Source organism: Drosophila bipectinata, chromosome 2R, assembly GCF_030179905.1.
Source record: "Drosophila bipectinata strain 14024-0381.07 chromosome 2R, DbipHiC1v2, whole genome shotgun sequence".
Taxonomy (NCBI): Eukaryota; Metazoa; Arthropoda; class Insecta; order Diptera; family Drosophilidae; genus Drosophila; species Drosophila bipectinata.
In genome coordinates, this window is record NC_091737.1 from 12,836,085 (window position 1) to 12,857,427 (window position 21,343).

The following is a 21,343-nucleotide window of genomic DNA, read 5'->3' on the forward strand; positions in this document are numbered from 1 at the left end:
TTTTGTTTTCTGTTGGTTTTGTTGGATGATTTTTAATTACTGGTGTTGCGGGCCGTGTAGCTCTGAGCCACATTTCCTTTCCGGCCATTTGTTTGTTTTTATATCAGCGACAAATTAATTTTGAACCATCATGCCAATCGCCGTTCGAGGCAGTTCAATTGGCGAAATATAATAAAGACTTGCTGCCACCCACCCGCTGGCACGAAAATTGTACAAAGCTTAACCCAAAAAATAAAATGAGAAAATCCAGTGGGTGTAGAGCCAAAAAAAAAAATAGTATTTGAATGCTTATTGTGCTCGACCGTTTCGAAGAGAAAAAGAATCGGTGACCGAATAAAGGATGCCGAGCTTATGCAAATGGTTTTAACGCTCCGGGGTCTCTGTGCAATTGAGATAAAATATGAAGTTTTAAATTCAGTCAAGGATAGAGGCAGTGGCTTCTCGGAGCGGCCTTCCATGACTAATATCTGGCACTTTAGTTGACATTTTTTATGGCCATTCATTGATAAATGTATGCATGGCGCACATGCAAAATGAATTCTAAATCCTGAATTCAAGGCAGTGATTGGTTTAAGTTACATATATTTCAGTTGAAAAGTAAGTCTTCTTTAAAGTACTTCTTGAATCTTAACAAGCAAAGCCTGATAATAATCATATTTTCTTGACAACCCTGGATAATTCCCCATGGTCCGGCATTGGGTCTCCAATCGCTGTTGGCCTTTTCTCTGGCCAGAGACTGTGTTGTCCTTAAATAGAATTCGTTTTTCTGTATCAAGGTTATTTATGCTGCCCACTGGGAATATTCCCATCTGTCTGACCATGCTCTGCAAATGGTTCTGCCTTTTTGTTTTCTGCTTTTCTCCCCATTTTGTATTTTCTATTTTGCTGTTTGCTTGGCTTGGCTAGCTTTTGTTCTGTTTGTGCTTAATATTACGCATACGCCGTGTGGGTCTGTGTGGGAGTATAGCTTAAGGCAAACATGTAATTAAAGAGTGAGGGCCAGAGGAGAGAACTGAATGGGTAAGGATAGAGTTTTGGATCGGTAATAAGTAGTTGGTCGGTTTGTTTCGTCCTTGGGGAGGTCGGTTAGTAGAAATTTAAGTTGCAGTTGCAGCAACAGCAGCAAACTCTAGACCCCGACACATAATATGGCAGGCCATTTCAGATTGATTTCCCCAGTGGCGGCACTTTATATCTTCACCCCGTTGCCTTCTTCCACTGAGAAGGCGATAAATAATGAAATGCAACAATGAGCAGGAAAATGCACTGCGCACAGCAAGAAAATGTCCCCAAAAAAAAGGGCATTCTTTTCAGAAGAGAGTACTATTTCTGGATCATTTTTTTAGCATTATGAATATTGGATGGGAATATTTAAGTAGCAAGGATATAGATACTTATTTTTTTGTGTGCAATGCATTACTGGCTGCTCAAATGGGGCAACGAAGATGCATATCCATTATGTCGCCGAAAACTGTGCAACAAAATCGAGATTTTATTGCTTGGCCCATATTGAGGGCCGAACAATGAAATGACTAAGCTGCTGGTCTGACAGTGAGTGTGTGTCTGCGTGTGTCTGGGTGTGTTTAAGAGCGTATATGTATGTATGTATGTGTGTGGGTGTGTTTTATGTAGTGCTGTAGTGCACTGCACTTAATGTTAATTTGAACGACGTTCATTGATGTCGACTGCTCCTCCACACTGTCCTCATTCTCGACGGCACAAAGTTGCAAATTAATTAAGCGACAACGGCAACAGGAACAAAACAGCAACAAAAAAAGGATAAAACACAAAACATATATATGCAAAACATGTAACAAAACTGAATGAAACTTGTCAAAAGGGATGTGAGTTGTGTGTTGGTCTGTGTGGGAAATGAAAAATCAACAGTGAGTGTGAAAACACTACGGACCAAACTCAAGCTTCAGTTGGCATATAAAAGCGAACATATTCTAGGCTCTACATGTTTTCTTTTTCTGACTAGATTGTAACAGATATAGCGTTATGTATATATATAGTTTTTTTCTGTGTATTTTTAATGTATATTTGTGTGTGTTTTTAGGCTGAGTATATAAAGGCTTTTGTGTACAAGTATGGGTATATAAAAAAAAAAAGAAAAGTTGTTACAGTTCTGATGCTGCATCAAATGTTTCGAACTCAAGATGCAGAAAAAAGTGTTTCTCGTGTTGGTTATCGTGTGTTCAGCGAGAAAAAGGACAGGCCGGAGCAACAGAGACCGGAGCGTAGAGGGGAGAATTCTATCACTTTCTCCAATTCTCTGTTGCCCCCCACCTGCCCGTGTACGAAATCATTCTCTAGAGCATTGTTTGCCGAACGAAAGAAAATTAGAGATAGTTTGAGAAGTAGAGAGAGAGAGAGAGAGAATGGTACAGAGTCAGGGGAAAGGGAGCGAGTCAGGGGTTCGACCTCGTCCCTTTTTTTTTGTTATCCTTCGGTCAAATTTTTTTTTGGGGGCCAAAGGATCAAAAGCAAAGTCTTACCTGTTTCTGGGCCATTGCTTGCATTTGTTGGAACATCTGGCGCTCCTCCTCTTTGCCTTTAAAAGTTAAAATCCAAGTTAGTTAGAGTATCCTTAAAGGATAATGAGATATCCTTACCCATGCCCTTGGCTTGCAGCATTTCCAGTAGCTTCTTGATGCTCTCATCGCGGGCAATTAGCGTCTGCTTTTGGGTCTCCACACGGCACTCCAGATCCTTGATCGTCTCCCGCAGGATACTGATCTCCCGCTGCAGGTGGTCGTTCTCAGCATAGATGGCCTCCATTTGCTGCTGCATCTCCAGGTTAGGTTGCCGCATTCGCAGGCGCAGCTCCTCCTCCAGCTGACGCACTAACATGGCTTGTTTCTGGAAAGGATTTAAAAGGATTTAGTTGGTTCTTAGGGATTATGATGTCCTAGAAACTCACCTGATTCTCCGTGCTGAGCAACTTCAACTGATCATTGATCAGACTGTACTTGGCACTCTCCTCTTTCCTGAGAGCCCGCTCCTTTTTCAGCTCCGGCGACCAGAAGGTCTTGATGCTGTGCATCGAACTGCCCAGCTTCTGGTTGGTTAGCTCCAGCTCCCGCTTGAGGTTGCCCAGCTCCCGCTGCAGATCGGTGTTCTGGTGCTGCAGATCGCCCAAGTACGCTCGATCCGAGGTGGGACCCATGCCCGTATTATAGCCACCCATGGCGCTGGGACTCTGGCGCGCCGATCTGCCATAAAGCTCATCCTCTAGGTACAGGCCCCGTTCGAGGGATCTGTCGCGGGAGCGATCGCGTGGCTCCCGAATGGGTATGAACTCGCGATCATGGGGATCGACGAGTCCGCCGCGATCCAGCGATTGGTAGCGGGTTCCTAAGGATATTCAAAAAGTGGTTAGTTCAGAGTTATCTTCTAATGTGAAAATAAAAATGTTCTATTTGACTTGTGTGGTCATTACTTGGATAGTCCATGGCATGGGCCATCGGTGGTCTGCTGGCACTCCGACTGCGATGGTGACCCGCTCCGGCCGGACTTGTTGGCTCATCCATGTCGCGGTAGTATGGACTGCCCATTGCTGAAATTCACACACACACAGAATTCATGAGGATGACCAAATGAGTGGATGAGACGGACGGTTGGGGTGGTAGGTGGGTGGATAGTGGCTTGGTGGTTTTTATCTCTGGTGGTGGAGGTGGTGGTTCAGGTGGTTGTTTCGTGTTTTCGTTTCGGAGGCACCTCATCCGACGGCCACCAGAACAGAAAAAAACGAATCCGAAAAAACACAAACAGAAAACGCCAAACGGAAAAGTAAGAAATTAAAGTGTATCTAAGGTGGCATCTAGTGCAGTGGAGGATCTGCCTTATTTTCTTAAATTATTCAGTTTCATTATCTTATTTTTGGAGAGTTTTTTTTTGCGGGCTTGGTTAGTGGCAAGAAACGCAGGTAAGTTTCAAAAAATAAAGAAAAAAGAAAAGAAAAATGGAAAAAAGTCAACAAACGAAGGCACGGGAAAATGTTTGTCGTGTTCAGGCTTTGGTTTGGTGTTTCAACTTCCTTTCCCCCTCTAGAACCAACAGATCCCCTCGCCCCCCCCACCGCCCCCCTTGACAAAACACAAAGAGTGCCTCATAAAGTAGCTGCTACATTGTGCGGCAAGGCTCTGCCAGTGCTCTGTGTGTGTCCTGGCGCTCTCATATTTCAGAGCCTGTTCAGACTGCTGTGTTTGCTGTGGTTCGCCCACACCTCGTCCTAGCCGCGTCCTTTCTGCAACCATCTACCACCTTTGGAGGGCCATAAACTAAGTTTGTGCCAGCACGAAATCATTTTGCACGTCGAGTGCACGAAACTGAATTTGTGGTTAGTCCTGCAAACGTTCGTTCGTTCGTCCTTGTTCGTTATTCGTCAGCGGTAGTGGCAGCGAACGGCTCATAAATGGTTTATTTTGCCCCCTGAATGGCGGCCAAATGCTAATTAGCCGCGAGCTTCGGGCTTCATGAGTTGGTAATTAAGTGTTGACCCCGTTGAAGTGCAAAACAGTTTAGCTAACCATAATTGTAATCCAGTTTGAGGCTTTGATATCAAGCTATGCGCCCCGGCAAAGTAAGTTCAGTTTATGGGTTGAATCTTCTCTTTCTTTGGATCTCCTTTAGCGACAGCTGTTGGCCATTTTCCTGTCAGTCCTGTCAGTTGGTTATCCTGGATGTCCTACCCGGTCTACTAATGCAATTTTCCAGCAACTGTTGCGTAGGCGGATGGAAATGCCAATTCAATTCAATTTCCATTTTCCCCCCACAAGAGGGAGAATTCAATTTGCATGTGTTTGTGGGTGTTTGGAGTTTGTTTTTTTTTTAGTTAGTGTGGTGTGGTGGGTTAATTGAAATGAAAATCGGTAGATATATATATTCGCAAGATGAGTGAAGCGAAACGTATTATACGATAAATAAATGAAAATCGAAACGAATCGAATCGAAGTGAAATGAAATGAAATCAAATTTATGTACCATGCGCATGCGTGTGATGTTAGACAGAAATAATAGAGTTTAGTTAGAAATTGCATTAGTTTGAGTCGACTACAAATAGTACAAAATGAAAATGGTTAGTTATGGTTAGCGAATATAATTAGAGAGCTAGCGAGCGATATATATATATATATTGTACAAAAAATCTCTCACAAAACACAAAAGAATTATGAAATTTTGGATAATGAATTTAGCACGATACCATGTTGCATTGCCATCGCAGCATGCAACACAGCGGGGTTAGTAGTTCGTTAAGGATTACGAAATCAGGATTAAAGCTTTGCCAATTGACCAATGAAATAATGATGTTTTGGATTTCTTGAAATCATGGTTCGCCAAGCTCTCGCACAAACGTCAGTGCATACTGTGACATATTCTTTATTTTTTTTTCTGGATTTCTTGATTTAGTTTTCAGTATTGAGTGCTTTTGGACTACGTTTGTGCTTGGATTGCCTGGACTAGGTCCGGATATATATATAAGATTTCTGATAGGATTTTTGTGGTGGAGGAGTCATTCACCTAAAGGACTTCCGCGTGCGCCGTAGTCCCGGGATGGGGATCGATCGACCGTCGGCAATTCCTGGAGCCGCCGCACGCGACCCGGACTGCGCACACCAGAGCTAGTTACTGGATTATATTCGTCACGTGACATAATCCGCGGCTCATCCGCGGCATGCAATCACCAGCCAATAAAATGAGTCCCCGAGTCTGACTGAGATAATTTTTGGTTTAGTGACGAATGTCTCGTGAGTCCGGTGTTCGCTTAAATGCAACGTTCAACTTTGATTCTTGGTTCTCAGTGTTGGCTTCTTCGGTTGATATGCACACGGTTTTGATTGATTGATTGACTCATAGATTGATTGATTGATCTATTAACGACTTAAACTCTTTCTTTCTTTTCGGCATCTGCAAGTGGAAGAAGTGAAAAGAGAACAAAAAACATACACACAATAGTACACATCACGTTGTGATACATATTCTTCATAAAAACAATATATTACATTACGCATACGCCCCGCTGTACACTGCTAGCTATAATACGTTTTTATTTTTTTCTAGAATTTTTAGCATTTTAGCATCCCAAGCATTCAACGGTTTCCTTTTTTGCATTTAAATTGGCTCTAGCTCTTGCATATCCTTAACCTTTTTACCTAAATCTCAGCCAGAAGCAAACCCGGCCATAAGCGCATAAACAAATACCATAAACAGTCTCAAAGTGCGGGTGGTTTCCGGGTGGCGGGTTGGTAGCGATGATAAAGAAGCAACAGAGAAAGCGGAATACATCTTTCAAAGCATTGCATTATGGCGGGTCTATGCAAATTCGTGGGGTATTCTCGGTAGACGGGCAACAAATCGCATGCAAATTGCCACTTGAGCGGCTGCTTCACGTCTAAAAAGAAAAGTCACCCACGGAGGCTGACAGTCGAAGGAGGAGTTTATGCGGCTTATTTTTCAGAGAACTTGGTCTAGGTCTTCTAAGAGAAAATTTGGTAACTGAATAATAAACTAAAGAACTCTTTTCAAAGGAAAGTCTTTCTTAAAAATTGCTAACTTTTAAGACCTTATGGAAGACTCGGAACATTTCTATGAATGTCATGAATTGCAAATTGGCATTAGTCCTGCCGCATAAACAATAAGCCGGAAAAGGGAACGATGACAAGCGCAGTGTTGATGCCGTGTGAATGGGCCAAGAGTGCGGATATCAACAGCAGCTGCGTCTGCAACTGCAACTGCAACTAGAACTGCACATGCCACTGCCACTGCAGCGGTTCAAATGAAAACTAAACGAATCAGCAAGCCGGAAGCCTATTCACAACCACAAGAAGGATGTCTCCCGTTGAGCCTGCGACAAACACAAAAAAAAAAGAAAATGTAGGAAAACGAAAAAAAAAAAAAGGATAAAGGAAACGCCAGCAGATGAGGTCAGGATATGGCAGACGGGCCATAAAATATCTGGCCGAGATTCGATTACATCGCCATGCCATTAAAGGAGCCCCAAGCAGTGCACTTTGCTAAGCAAACAGGGTGGTTGGCTGGGGGATGGCTGGGAGATGGCTAGGACGAGGAAACCCGGATAGATTGCACTTTGAGCCTGCATACTTAAGGGACCAGGAGCTGGATAAACGGGACCGTGTACGATTGTTGTCCGGGTCTTATCGCAGACCGACCGCCTTCGGGGGCCTCCACACCCCAAAACAAACATGTTGAATAGCCCCCGAAGCACAAGAAAAAAAATAGGGAAATGTTAGAGAATGTGTCGCCGTGTCTCTGGTGGAGAAAAGTGAGCCTAGTCTCTGGTCTCCGGTGAGAGAAAGCCGGAGAGAGAACTCACCATAGAGGGGCCTGTGCGCAAATGCGTTGTCACCGCTCCAAGTTCCCTAACCGCCTCGTTGTGCTCACAACAATAGCGTCATCGTAAAATATTTTGCCGTATTTTGTTGTTACCATTGGCACGATGTATGGATTGGCGGCGTTTTCTTTTCTTCCAAGAGTCACTCACACACATAAACACATACATACATAGGCATACTCTGGGCCACATGTAAAATAAGGTTAAAATTTGAAATCAATAAAAGTTATTCGACTGATCTAAAATTAGAGCAGGCAACTCAAATAACAACCGAAAGAAATAAATAATAAAGGCAAACACCGCAGCATTGACACGCAAGGGGGTGGTCCCAAAAGTGGGTGGTTACCCCCCTCCCATACCACCCTATACCAATAATAAAAGAAAAAAAAAACGAACCCAACTGAGACTGACAAATCATGCGAGCAAATCGAAGTCTAAGCCAGGTTCTTCAGTGCGTTTGGAAATCCGGCAATTTACCCATCCACATATCTAATTATAAGTTTTCAAATTGCTTGCCAATCGGAATGATTGATTGACCGACTGACTGGCTGGCTGACTGAAGCACAACGGGGCGTATGGGTAATGCATAAATATTCTAAGCTACATTTTAAGGCTACTGTTTGGGACTCGAACTAAGGCTATAATGGGGGAGCTTCGCAAGGATAAATGGCAATAATCTACGGCTTGGCCGCCGAAATGTTGGAAGTAAATTACAACAGATACGGGTTTACGGATACGGATACGGTTACGATTACGGCTACGTTTAGGAGAGAACAAAGCCAAAAAGTTAATGCATACGACAGGCACAAGTAGACAGAAAAAAAAAATAACACGAATCAGATTACTCATAATTATGGGAGGTCCTGTTACACAAGGCATACGCACAAATCAGAAATCAATATCGCTTACGGTTCACATCACAAATTGAAGTTGGGTTTTCACATATATTTTTGTATATGTGTTTGTGTGTGTGTGTCTTTGTATTAGTGTGTGGATATTACGTATACGAGTGTGTGAGTGTGTAAAAGTTGATGTGGTTAAGTAGCTCACCCGCTTTGCTTAGACGATGAATTTTGAATGATTTTCGTTTACGAACTGCGGGAAAATGAAATTTTCTAATCTATCTTTCCTATCTCCGCCTCAGCCTTCTCCTTCCTCCGTCCTCGTCTCCGTCTCCTTCTCCTCCTCCGGATCCTGCTCCGGCTCCGGCTGTTCCACCGGTTCTTGCACCTCGTCTCCTCCTATTCTTGACTTCCGTTTCCGGTTTTCAGAGCCGCAACAATTTGCTCGGCTCACTGACACACACGCACTCGCACACGGACCAGGATCACGCTGCAACTACATGTGTGTTTTTAATGTGAGGTGGTGGGGGGACAAGGGGGCTTGCGATTTGTTGCTTTCGGCTTTTATGGCTTTTAATATTATATCGTGTTGTTGTTGTTAGTGTTGTATTTGGTTTTGGTTTTAGTTTTGTTTTTGCTTTTGGGTGTTGTTGTCAGGCGGCGTCGGTGTCGGCGGCGTTGTCGGCTCAATGGGCATTTCCGGTTCCGGAAGGTGGCGGCTATTCCTTCGCTCGGCTGCTTCGCTTAGCTGCTTGCACTAATTTAGTTTGATGACACTGGCTTAGTTAGTTTGTTGACTTTCGTGGGCTGTCGCTGGCTAATTGCATTTTGCAAGTGTCTGTTTTTTTTAGTTGTTGTTGTTTAAACGGGTTTTGTTTGTATGTACATGGCTGTGTGGAAAGGATAATGAAACCGCATGAGTGGAAGAACAACTCCTTTTTTTTTCTGCGTTAAACTAATTAAAGTATTCATTCAGGATTTCGGATTTTAAGTGCTTTTGGTGGCTTCGTGCCCAACGAGAATTTTTTAGGAGTTTGCTCCGGAGAGGGAGCAGTGGGGAGCAGAAAAAAAAAAAAAACCACTGACACACATTCGACGCACGAAGCTCTCACCCACAGGCCAACACACAGACACACATACAGATGCAGAGAGTAGATAGGGAGTTTAAGAGTGCTCCGCAGATTGGAGTGGAGAGCTGGCTACGCACGAGTTACGCTCACGAGGAACGTAATGTTCGACGTAACGAAGCATGGTCGGGGAATGGGGAATGGGACATGGGGAGCGGGGTGAGGCGAGGTTTTGTGGGTGGTTGGGCGGTTGAACGGTTGGGTGGTGTTTGGGTGGTTTTGTACAACATTATGCTGGCACCACCTTCTGCCACTTCATTCGCTCGGCCCTAGGCTCTGTTATACAGCTTATAGCTTTTCAAACTTAATGTCTCTCTGTAGGCGAATGCGTCTGTGTGTGAGGGGGAGTATCTGTATGTGTGTGTCTTTGGGAGTGGGTGTATATCTCGTATGGCTTATATGTAGGTTGAAGCAATTTATAATAATTTTTCCTTTTTTTTTTTTTGTCTCTCCCCTTACAACCCACAATCGATATGCAGCGTTTAGTGGGCCAGATACGGATTACTCCTTCCTCTATGAGAGTATTTGTAGGCCCAATACACACACACACATATACATATATAGTGGGGTATATGAAATCCCATTTTAGCTGTTCCTCGATTCCATCACTTGTATTTCAGTATTTTGCGGCATTTCTTTTTCACACGAAACTATATATTCTTTTTGCACATTTTGCAGGAAATCACTTTTCTGTATCCAGGGAGCAGCCTCTGGCGCTATTGCTTCTATACACGCACACACTCACACTCGCACCCGCATATAACCAGCTCGCATATCGATACACACACATGGACAGAGCCATTATAACGGGAAATTGTCTATTTAATAGTTCTTGGCTTTGTCAGTTCTACGCGCTGTATTTCACATTTTTCTTTTTTGCTCCGTTACGACTGCGAATGCAATTAAGTTGAATTTTTCTTGGCCTTATACATTTCTCGGCCAGATACATATACCGCGTGCGTGAGTGTGTGTGTATGTGAGTGTGTCAGTGTGAGGGAATGCGATGGTGTGTATGTTCCTAACCCAAAAATGTATTGTGCGGCAGCTGAGGTGGCCCGTTTTCGGCAACGCCGTTGTCCAACTAACTACCCTCAAAGAACTGAGCGCCGCTCGTCCGTGCCAGTCGCTGTTATAGTGGCACTGCCAGTGGTGAGTTTCCACTCTCCACACTACACCCCCCCCGCCCAACCACCCACCGCCGCAGCTCTATCCTTGCGCGAGAGAGAGTGAGTGAGTGGGCGATTGCAATCAATGAATTTTCCTTTTTTGGCGCTCGCGCAGTTCGCCGAGTGCTGGCATTTTCGGTGCGAACGGCAAGCCTAATGGATTCCGGAATTCCAATACCAAAATATGGAGCCAGCACATTGCGTTACGCTTGCCGAAAAGGCCCTTACGTCTTCCGCCGGATATTCTGCGTTGGCAATGCTGCCCGCGAATTGTTTGAAATGCCCGCAAAGGTATGCTATGTTTTTTTTCAGATTCATAGGTTGTTTATATTTTCTTCTTTGGAACACAATGCTGCTTTCAAAGGATGAGAAATCAACACGTAGATGTCCTGGCACATGATTCAACCTTTTTCCTCACTTTTTAGCAAAAATCTCAGCCATTTTGCAACTGATTTCGGAAAGGAGTAGCATTTATTATTAAGAACACCAAACCCCCTCGTTGTACACCAAAAGACAAAGAAAATCAAGAAAAAAAAATAATGCCCAATTTTTGGATAAAATCACAATGTTACCCCTATGAAAAAATGAAAAAATTGGGTCAAAAAATTGTTTGCCGGAATTTAATTGAATATGATTCTACTCGAAGATACAAGATGGGGAAGGCATAACATTTTTAACTCAGCCAATTATTAGCCAAGTTATGGTAATTTTTGTTAAAAAAAAGTAAAAAATTGATGCAAAAATTTTCATACTTTTTATTTGGCGAAAATATGAGCTTTTCATACAGTTTAAATCAAATATTTAAACTATTTCGAAGAGTATTTCAAAACGGAATAGAATTTTTAAATTGGGACTTTAATCCCCGTCGAATCCCATCAAAATATCGTAAAAATAGATCAATTAAATTTTTGACCAATTTTTGCCCAACATTATGATGTTACCCCTTAGAAAAAATGCTAAAAATGGGTAAAAAATTGCATTGTGAAATTTTGATTGAGATAGATGCTACTCAAAGAAACAAAATCTGGAAGGTACGACATTTTTGAATCTGACGGGTATTAGCCAAGTTAGAGACATTTTTCTGTAACTAAAAGTGAACAAATTCGCATATATAGTTTTTTATATAATTTATTTGGCCAAAATTTTAACTTTTTATGTAGTTTTTAGTGAATATTTTAAGTAATTCGCAGCCGATCTTAAAATGGCATACCATTTATAAATCAGGACTCTAATTTCCTTCGATCTGCATAAAAAAATTGTGCAAATCAAACAATAAAAATTTTGTCCCATATTTTGGCAAAATCATAAAGGGACCCTTTTGAAAAATTTTGAAAAATGGGTCAAAATTTTTTAGACACATTTTAGTAAATATTTTGGCTATTTCCTAACCAATTCAAAAACGGAACACCATTTATGAATCAGGGCTCTTTTATCCTTTGATCTGCATCAAAATTTTCACCAAATTCATCAATTAAATTTTCTGCTAATTTTTGGCTAAAATTATGATGTTACCCCTTTCAAAAAATTTCGAAAAATGGGTCAAAATTTTTGCTGCCAGGATTTGATTGATAGTTATTCTACTCGAAGAAACAAGAGCGGGAAGGTATAGCACTTGTCATTTGGATAAGAATTAGCCTAGTTATGGGCTAATGGAATATCATTCAAATTGAAAATAGTATTTTATTTCTTGTTTATTAATTTTAGAATTTATTTAATAGTTTTTAAGATAGTTGTTGTATTTTGTTTTGAAAATAGTGTACAGGGTTAACTGGTTACTTCCTAGTGTGGAATGTGTCTGCCTTGAGGGCTGTGGTGTGTCTGTTGTGAGTGTAATACATTTCTCATAATACTTAATAAACGCATTTCCTATGACTCTAATAGCTCTAATACTAGCAGTGTTCCGGCTTGGCGTGGCTACTCCTCCTCCTACTCCTACTCTGGGAACTTGGATCTATTTACAGGTGAACTCCTCGTAGCTCTCGTCGCACTCATCGCACTTCACTTCGCAGCACCATCGGAACTGGCAGCGGCATTGCTTCGTCACCCGGATGTGCTGCGTGTTGTGGCCACGCCCACAGCAGAGAAGGTCACAGCTCTGTGGGCCGTGGCCACCGTGCTGGCAGATCCTTCCGGCGGTGCCCTGGCTGCCCGCCTGCAGGCTACGTTCACAGTAATTGGGTGACGCCTCCAGATAGATCAGCTCCATCCGCTTTGGCCAATGGAGCACCGGTTTCGCAGCACGAGCTACTCCAGGGTGCTTCTTTCTAGAAGCGTATTATGAGATTGGATTAAAGGACTTGTCAATTAAGTTGATATTTATGCATTCCTTACCTGCTTATTACTAATCTCAGTCCACGTTTGCCTTTGACGGCTTGAACAGTTTTGGCTTTTTGATATTTTTGCATAAGCTTGTCGCCGATCAGGCGGAAAGGCGGCAGGCTCTTCCAGCAGGTTTTCATCACACAGGATCCACTCACCCCATGGCACTTGCAGTCTGTGCGAAGCATTTTCTTAACCAACTGGAAATAAAACTTATTTTAAACGCCTAAATGAGGATATAACACATACGCACCGTTCTCCCTGCTCTGTTGTTGTGTATATTCATTAGCGTTCTCGAATCGCGCTCTAGTTCGCGGGCATCCATGAATCTTCTCGCATATCGCATTCCAAAATCCACATCTGCCGAGCAACCGCCCCACTTCCAGGGTTCTTCTGCGGCCCCCTCGGCTGCGGGAGCAGTCTTGTGCCGCACATCGCAGCCGCAGGTGGAGATGTTGCCACGGGCACAGGCGGCAGTTACCGCATATGCCGCCCCGGCACTGGCTATCGCATAGGTGTAGGCTGCCTCACGTGAAGCTGTAAGGATGATAATTTATAAAAATCTCACATAAATTTAAAATTATTTATGCTTCTATTATTACTTTATTTTATGACTATCAAAAATAAACATAAATTAAGTCAACGATGTACACTCACCTGTGGGTATAACATGAGCAAACACATTACGCTGCCACACCTCCGAACAGTTCCAGCGGTGGCCCCGGAACTGGTGCTGGCACTCCTGGGCGCCCAGCTGGTGGCCCTCGCCCAGGGCGATCAGAGCATCGGGCATCTCGCCGCACATATGGCGCTGGGCCGGGGTCAGGCCCGGTATCCGGGCGCAGAGCATGGCGGATGTAAAGCTGGACACTAATCTGACAAGAAGGCAAATACAAACAGAACCATAAATAAAAGCCTGTGTCGACTGTAGACTGTAGACTGTAGAGTCTAGAGCAATGGAGCGACAATAAATAAATAAACGAATAAATGACAAAACAAACAGGCGGCGATCGATCGATCGATTGATCCAGACTCGGATCGATCGCAATGGCTCGATTGGCAATGGCTGAAAAGTCGTGCACAGCAAATGCCGCCGGCTCTTTTTGCCGGCTGCTCGAATGCATTTCCATTGGAGGCTGGGGCTTCAGCTTGGAGCTGGCAGCTTCAAGATTCGAGCTCCACGGCTCCAGATCTGAGCCAATCGAAGACAAAAGTCTAGCCAAGATTAATGCGAGGCAGTGGTTTGATGCACAAATAAAAACTAGGGCTTTCATTTAAATATATATTTTAATTCAGGCGATTTAAGCTTCTATTATAAAATATGATTAAGCCTTTTAATATTTAAATTCAGACATTAATAGCTAATAGTTTAACCATTTTTTTCGCTGTGCATCAATGGCAGGTGGCTGTGGGCTTGGGCGTTATACTGTCAGTTTTAGTCAAATCCCAGCCCCCAGCTGTATTATTAGCCATAATTACACGGAGATGCAGATGGAGCAGCTCGGCCATCCGTCGTGACTCGCTGGAGTGTCTAATCAAGTCAGGCCAGCGTTTAGTTCACTCGGGTGAGTTGAGTTGTCGAGTTAAATGGCGAAATTAATGCTAACAGTCAAAAATGCCAAATGGGATTAATGAGTTTTGACAATGAGTTGCAAATTGCCAATTTTCGGAAACCTCTCTCTCTCTCTCTCTTTATATGGCCTTTTCTGTGGAAGTACCACCCACTGGCCGGTTGCCCACCCACTCCCGAGACGTGTCGGTTGTCTAACCTGTCGATTTCAGTTGGCAAACCAATCAGCATCAAAACAGCTGCACCGGCAATAATCATTCGATCGCCTGCTCGCCTTTTGTCCGGAGTTTAAGCTACAATTTTATTTTATTTTTTATTTTTTTTTTGTTAAAGGAAAGAGAAGAGATCCCTGGGGCCAAACAACTGACGACGCACGGGTGGGCAACTCCAACTCCAACGTAAACTCCAAATGCCATGTAAAGTTTAAAAAGCAAGCCACTGGGCTACACTGAGCCTTCGAACTATACAAAACTTCAAGAGCTATAAAACTATAGATCGAGAGATCTTTATAGATTTCTCTCTGTGCCTAAACAGATGTAAACTGCTTTCGAGTGTCTCCTGGTTCAGTATCCCCCATCTCCAAACTCCAGTTTGTGAGCCACTCTTAAATGCAGCAATTAAATCAATTTACAGAAATTACACATTTTACCAACCGCAGAGGAGGTGCACGAAGACATGAGCTTTATGGTGAACCCTCCTTGGTACGTTGATTTTCGATTGCTGATACGGGATCGCTGTCGATGTTGCTGGTTTGTTGAACACGCTGTTAACATGGACCGATCGGCCGACGATCGACGGCGAAATTGGTGGTAAAACTAATAATTAGGCTCGTTTAACAGGCCCGAACTGAAGGTATGGAATGGGATGGGACGGGACGGATGCGGTCGCAATCGCGGTAAACCTTCAACTTTGGAGTTGGCCCGAAATACGCGCTCGATCGATCTGTCAGCGCATCCGCTCCAGCAGACAGTCAGTCAGTCAGTCATTCAGTCATTTAGTAATTCAGTCAATAGCTTTTACGTGCGTTCGCCCAGCGTGACCGTCGTTTCGGCCCCTCCCGGCCCTTCATCGCTTAACCCGCCGGCTACTCCAATACCCAACCGGCAATCAAGGCAGTCATCTCTCCATCTCCTCGCAACCCTTTTGTTTTTGAGCTGCTTTATTTAATTTGTCGCTTGCCCCGTACCTCTGCCACTCGGCCTGTATGCCTGTTGCATGTCAGCAACGACAATTTCATCATCAACATCATCATCGCCATTACCAGAACAGATTTAAGTACTAAACCTAAATAGAGAGAGAAATCAGTGAGCCCAAAATAGGTTTAAATATTACCTGCAAGTTCTGAAACCTCTGCCTTAAACCTGATTTCTTTCAGTGCCCTCATTCCAATCCTTGTCATGATCTTGAGCCTCTTGAACACTCCGAGTCACGTGTGCTTGATTTTTGCATTGTTTTGAGTTCCCCCCTGGTTTTGGTCCTTACAGACTGCCAGTTGAGTTTATCTGTTCTTCTATATCGGGGTTGGGTCTGCGTGAGAGCAAGGACCTGTCATGAACTTGATACCATTTCCGCCTCCACCACGGCTACCGCTCTCGTTTCTTGCCATCCTTTCATCCCGAACCAAAATAGAGATGGCATGGCTTTTACAAAATGGGAAACTAGTTCCATTGACAGTCTTATGGCTTCTCCTGTCCGACAAATTGGTGATTCCTCAAGGCACTAATTTGCACAAAAATATTGGCCACGACAACGCGGACTCATTAAAAATGGATTAAGCCAGTCGCATAATTCAACGACAGCCGGGCCACAGCCACTTATGAGTCGAGTGGCAGCAGCAAAAATGCCCAAACCCAATAGCAAAGCTGGCCAAAAGCAAAAGCAGCAAAATGCCACAAAATGCAGCAAGCAATGCCAACTTAATGCGCACTTTGGAGCCTCATAAAAATATGACTTTAATATTTTCACGCGCAGGCGTAGCAGCTCCACAACTGGGAGCTCCGAACTGGCGATCTGGAATCTGCGACTGCCGCATACGCTGTCTCCAGTTGTACATACATATATATTTGCTCGATTCTCGATCCTAGGGCACTGTCATAATTGTGCGAATCTAGTCGACCAAATAGTTTCGACCCACCGCTGCGAAGGCGGTTGTTTTTATTTCCCGGCTCTTTGGCTCTTTGGTTTCTGGTATCTGACCAGTAGCGCCTCCAATAGCAGGCAGATATATATGGCTGGCGCTCCGACTGGTAATTACATGCCTTGCTGACATGTTCATGACTCTCCTGCACCTCCGCTTGAGACCCTACTCTTCCTATCCTTCTGCCTGGTCTGTCCACCATCCTCTGTCCAAGAGCCAAAGCGCCAATTGGAGGCGGAAGCAACAAAGGCGCTTTAATCCAGCGAAAACAATGCGTCGGTCCATGGGGAATGTTCATGGGTTCGCTTGGTTTTTGGGGGCATTTGAAAGGTATATTTTGTGTGTGTGTGTGTGTGTGTGTCTACAGCTGCAGCATGTAAAGTGGGCGGAGCCGAGAGGGAGTGGCAGTGGCGGAGCTGGTGGCCAAGGGGGGAGAGGACCCAACCGAAAGCCCATAAAGGCTGTTCAACATGCCATCAATAAAATACAAATATTCCGAGCTCGGAGCAGAAGGAGAAGGTGGCACTAGAAGGCAGAGATGGAGAAGGAGCAAGCCGCCAGTGGAGCGAGCCGACCATGGTCAGGGCCAAGAAAAATGTCGCTGCCACGCTCAGACAAACGGCCAGCAACAATTGTTGGCCATCCTGGCCACAAAAACGACGACGTAATTGACCAGAGAAAGACATATGTACAGGCACTGTAAGAAAACATATTCCATTTTTTTCATTTTTATGAAAAGACTTTAGAATAAGAGCTCTAGTACTTTAAATAAGAACTTCTCGCAGTGTTTGGGCATTGTGTCCATGTAACAGGTAAAAGCCAAAACGGATCGTTCGTCATGGGCAATTGGCAGAGGCCAAGTGGTCGAATGGCCACTCAGCCAGTTAGCCAGTTGGCCAGTTAGCCAGTTGGACAGTTGGACAGTTGGCCAGTCAGTTTTTGGTCTCTCGATCTCTCGGCTGGGATCTGTGGCTCTCGCCCTTGCCATCACGCCCTGGCAAACAGATCAACGGCAGATAGTTTTGTTTGTGCTTTGAGGTTTTGCAGTCGATCACTCATCCATAGCCACAACCGACCAACAAAAGTGGTAAGAGAAGCAAACAGAGTCAGAGCCACAAAACGGATTCCTCGACCACCGCACCGACGGCTCCCGCACTGGCTGCAGGTTGGCCTGGGAAACTGAGAAACTTGCAACAGGCAACAGGGAAACAGGCAACTTGCAACAGGCAAGAGTTTATGCCATTTTGGGCTTGTAAATGCAGAGACTTGGACAACAACTGGCGCAGAGTGATCTTGATCGCAATTTGAGCGTTTGTCTGCACGTTCATGCGTTCCAATTGTCCATGTAAGAGCTCCATGGAGTGGAGTGGAATGGAGAGAGCCACCTGAGCGGGGCAGGAGTGGCTAAAAGGAGATGCAGCTGGTTTCCTGTTCGAGGCATGCGCTTTAAAATTGCAGTAACCTCAATTACACGAGCTATGCATTTCTGGGTTAAGACCCAGACCCTTTGATGTTTTGTTTTTTTTTGCTTCTTGCTGGTTTTGGTTAAGTTCAGGTTCAGTTTTGGCTTCAGTTCAGCCCACAAGGCCCATCCCACTGCCAGCAGAAGAAGTGGCAGGAGAGAAAGAGATGCAGAAAACGGCCAACTAAAGTCGCGTATCTTAAAGATACACTCAGCTTATTGCAACTGCAACTGCATCAAGGCAATTAGATAGCGCACTCACACAGGCAGACCCACTGATGCAACGTTGATGAGTTTATGGCAAAAATTGATTTCCAGTTGTCGTTGCTACTACCTCCTCCCCCCTGTCATGCCCCATGCCCCCTCCTCCCACTCTTTCAGTCAAGCTGCTCCTAGCTTGATTCGCTGGCAGTACAAATGGCACTAGCCACGATGAGAGACTGCTGTCTTTCTGTCAGTTTTGTGTTTTAGTTGCTGCCTGCCATTTAATTGCCAATTTTAATGAGATTTTTTCCAACTCTATCCACCCCACCACCACTCTGGGGCCAACCAACCGCCAACCATAGAATACCGACCAGAGAGAGATCCGACTACCAGCCAGGAGGCGTTTACTGTTTGGGCGTTCGATAAGGATTTACAATTTACATACATCGCGCCGTGGCTTTGCAGATAAAAATTAGCGATCGTGTCCAGCGATGCGATGCGATACGAAAGAGTTGTCAACTCGTGCAGATCTGTCACAAGATAAAAGGAGAAAAACCGAAAGGAAACCATGGGGGAAATTTTTTAAAATGAAAACTAGAAAGAAGTAGAAGAAAAAAAATCCAAACAAAAGACCCACCGCTGGGGGGCACCGCTCTAGCTCCACATTCAAGACTCAAAATATTCACAGCAGTGGAGAAGGAAAACAAAAAATAACTGTTTGGCCATTAACTCTTTAATGGCATACCATTTATGGGGCTACTATACCTTATTTCCATAATCCAGAGTATGTAGATTAAGAGCTTGTTATGTATTTTCCACATGACGATGCAAATCCGAGGAGAGCCCGTACAGCTGCCACTATCATCATATTCTATTCGCACTAAAAGTCTGAATACCCATTTGGGGTTTTAATTTCTATTCGCTGAGCTTTGCACAAAAATGCCCACCCGGAGTCCAATTTCCAATCCACAGTTGTTTCACTACTTGGGCCTTGGATTTTTTTTTTTTTTACACATAAAACAGTGCCATAGGAAACCCACAGATCGAACCAGAAGGAGCTAATGCCTCTGTTTTGTTATTAATGATCCGAAAAAGCAGACGGCAGCACTTAATACTTCATCGCGAGGAAGGCTAAAACCGATACGACGATCGAACCGAAAACCGAAATACAATCCGACTTGGACAAAATACAAACTATATAAAAAATACACGACGGATGAGGCTGGGAAGTTGTATTCTTTCTTATTGTTGCTTTTATTGTTGTTTATTTGTTCGTATGCTAATTAACACCTTATGCTGCTTCAGCCAGCGGCGTTTCAATTAAGTCATCGCGAGAGCACCAAGATCGGATCACCAAAGCTGAGGACCGAATCACCGAATCGGGGAGATGGAGCTCGTTTATCAGCGCGTGCGTTTACGTTTCATTCATGCAAATCTCCGGCTTGGCCATAACCGGCCATAACTCAAAAGCCGAAACTGCCATCAGCGGCATCATCATCCATCAGTTGGACCGCCAAGCGGGGGCGGGTACTCTTGTCCGTCCAGGTGTCCGCTGGTCTGTTGGTCCGATTGTCCGCTCTGTCTGTCCCTTTCCGACAACACGACTTTTTAATTTATGATAAAGCGCCTCCGACTGTCACAACGGAATTGCGGCAATAACCATAAACGGCTCAGCAGGTGAAAACTACCAAAAGAAACCAAAAAAAGCCAAAAAGAAGCGCCGAAAGACGGTATCCCTCTCAATCTTTGGATCTTTGTGTCATGCAACGCTTAGACGTCCCGAGTGCGGAGATTAACATAAATGCAGCTCATTAGTGACGCAATTAAAAATCCGAGCCGACAAACGGTGCAGGAACACCTATAGATCGATGTGAGATGGCCTGATCGATCGATCTTGGAGAGCTGGATAGGGGTTTTTGTCCTCCCCGACTGTCGTTTATGGTGGGATTTTTTCAAAAAAGTTATATTTTACATATTTGCGATAAATTATATCTCCAAAATATGTCAAAGGTATCAGCCACTCGTGGTTATTTGGAAATCCTTTTTCTTGCCTTAGATTAAATTTTATCTTTTCTTAGCTTTGATGGAAATGTATCTTTCTATTATCCTTTTTTTATTGCACTAGTTATATAGCACTAATTATAATCATTTTAATTATTTTATATATCTTAGATTCGCACTTCGTTTGTTTTTATCTCGTATCTCGATTTCGTTTGCCGGAAACCCGCGCCAAGATTCAAAAGCCTCCTTTTATTGAATCGAATTCATCCGCAGCACGTCCGACTCGCTTGAAAATTTTTGTTTTTTAACCTGCGGGGTTGTTATTGGCGGCTGTTATATAGCTGCCTAGCTCTTGTGCTTGTGCCTCTCTCAGATACAAGATACTCGCACTGATGGATACGCAGCTTTTGATTTTTAAACAAGCTTAGGGCCTTAATTCTTTAAGAATCTGTTATATTGATCATCAATCTTATTGATCATATAAATTGTATCTTTATCCTTTACCGTTTTTTACGGTTTGTAGATACTTTCCCCGATTCGCCGAGATACAAGAGAGCATTGCAACATGTTCGAGAGAGTGTTGGATGTTCGATCGGGAGTTGGAACTGCGATCGCTGGTGTTTGAGGCGAATTCGGTGAAGTTCTTGGTCAAAAGGGCACAGACCAAGTTTTGTTTGGGAAAGGGGTCTTAATTTTTATATTTTTAAGAAATTTAAAAATATTTTTTTTCTAAGATTTTATAAAATACATTTTCGGGAACCTAGCAGTCAATTTAAGACTTCCTTTGAGGTTGTATTTTGGTGTTTTGTCAATGATATTCATAAGGTTTCGATGACTTTTTTCTTTCTTATCTTTGCATGTTTTTATCTGGTAAGTTTTAAAAATATCGAATATATTTCGAATATATTTCTTATAATATTTTCGACTACATGTACTATATCTTCTTATGTTTTTTAAATTTTTTCGATTTAATCTTGGGATCTTTAGAATCTTCTAGGGTACTAAAGCCTCGAATCTTTCCATAAACCCGCTTCCTTTTCCAATTTTGTTTCTGTCAAAGGGGAAGGAGCATAAACTTTCATCGGCAATCAAAACAATTATGTGGGTAAAAGTCGTGTTTTCCGTCCCTGAGAATGTTTCAAGTACTGCTAAACGGCCAAA

General features: G+C 43.6%; 2 protein-coding genes across 18 annotated transcripts in view; both read right to left on the reverse strand.

Moving 5' to 3' along the window:
• brp (ELKS/RAB6-interacting/CAST family member bruchpilot) overlaps positions 1-10,420 on the reverse strand; it is a 41,191-nt gene extending 30,771 nt beyond the window's left edge. For 14 of the 16 annotated variants that reach the window (XM_070279247.1, XM_070279242.1, XM_070279245.1 and 11 more), the window contains exons 1-7: positions 10,347-10,420; positions 8,405-9,086; positions 5,524-5,910; positions 3,443-3,559; positions 2,924-3,357; positions 2,616-2,862; positions 2,499-2,554 (exon numbers count right to left, since the gene is read on the reverse strand). In XM_070279247.1, the coding sequence (XP_070135348.1) occupies positions 2,499-2,554; positions 2,616-2,862; positions 2,924-3,357; positions 3,443-3,559; positions 5,524-5,656 (987 nt within the window). In that variant the 5' untranslated portion in view covers positions 5,657-5,910; positions 8,405-9,086; positions 10,347-10,420. Of the gene's footprint in view, positions 1-2,498; positions 2,555-2,615; positions 2,863-2,923; positions 3,358-3,442; positions 3,560-4,532; positions 4,731-5,523; positions 5,911-8,404; positions 9,087-10,346 lie in introns of those variants that run through there. The other 2 variants (XM_070279243.1, XM_070279244.1) reach the window with 2 other exon arrangements.
• Positions 10,421-12,196: 1,776 nt separating this feature from the next.
• Positions 12,197-20,488, reverse strand: Wnt2 (Wnt oncogene analog 2). 2 transcript variants are annotated; one of them, XM_017250891.3, is made up of 5 exons: positions 18,947-20,488; positions 13,466-13,678; positions 13,062-13,345; positions 12,821-13,008; positions 12,197-12,753 (listed from the first exon to the last, which is right to left on the reverse strand). In XM_017250891.3, the coding sequence occupies exons 2-5, from the start codon at positions 13,656-13,658 to the stop codon at positions 12,441-12,443; spliced, it is 978 nt and encodes a 325-aa protein (XP_017106380.2). In that variant the 5' UTR covers positions 13,659-13,678; positions 18,947-20,488; the 3' UTR covers positions 12,197-12,440. The 2 variants fall into 2 exon arrangements, with proteins under 2 accessions (XP_017106380.2, XP_017106379.2); XM_017250890.3 differs by having other exon boundaries at positions 13,466-13,683.
• Positions 20,489-21,343: the final 855 nt, after the last annotated feature.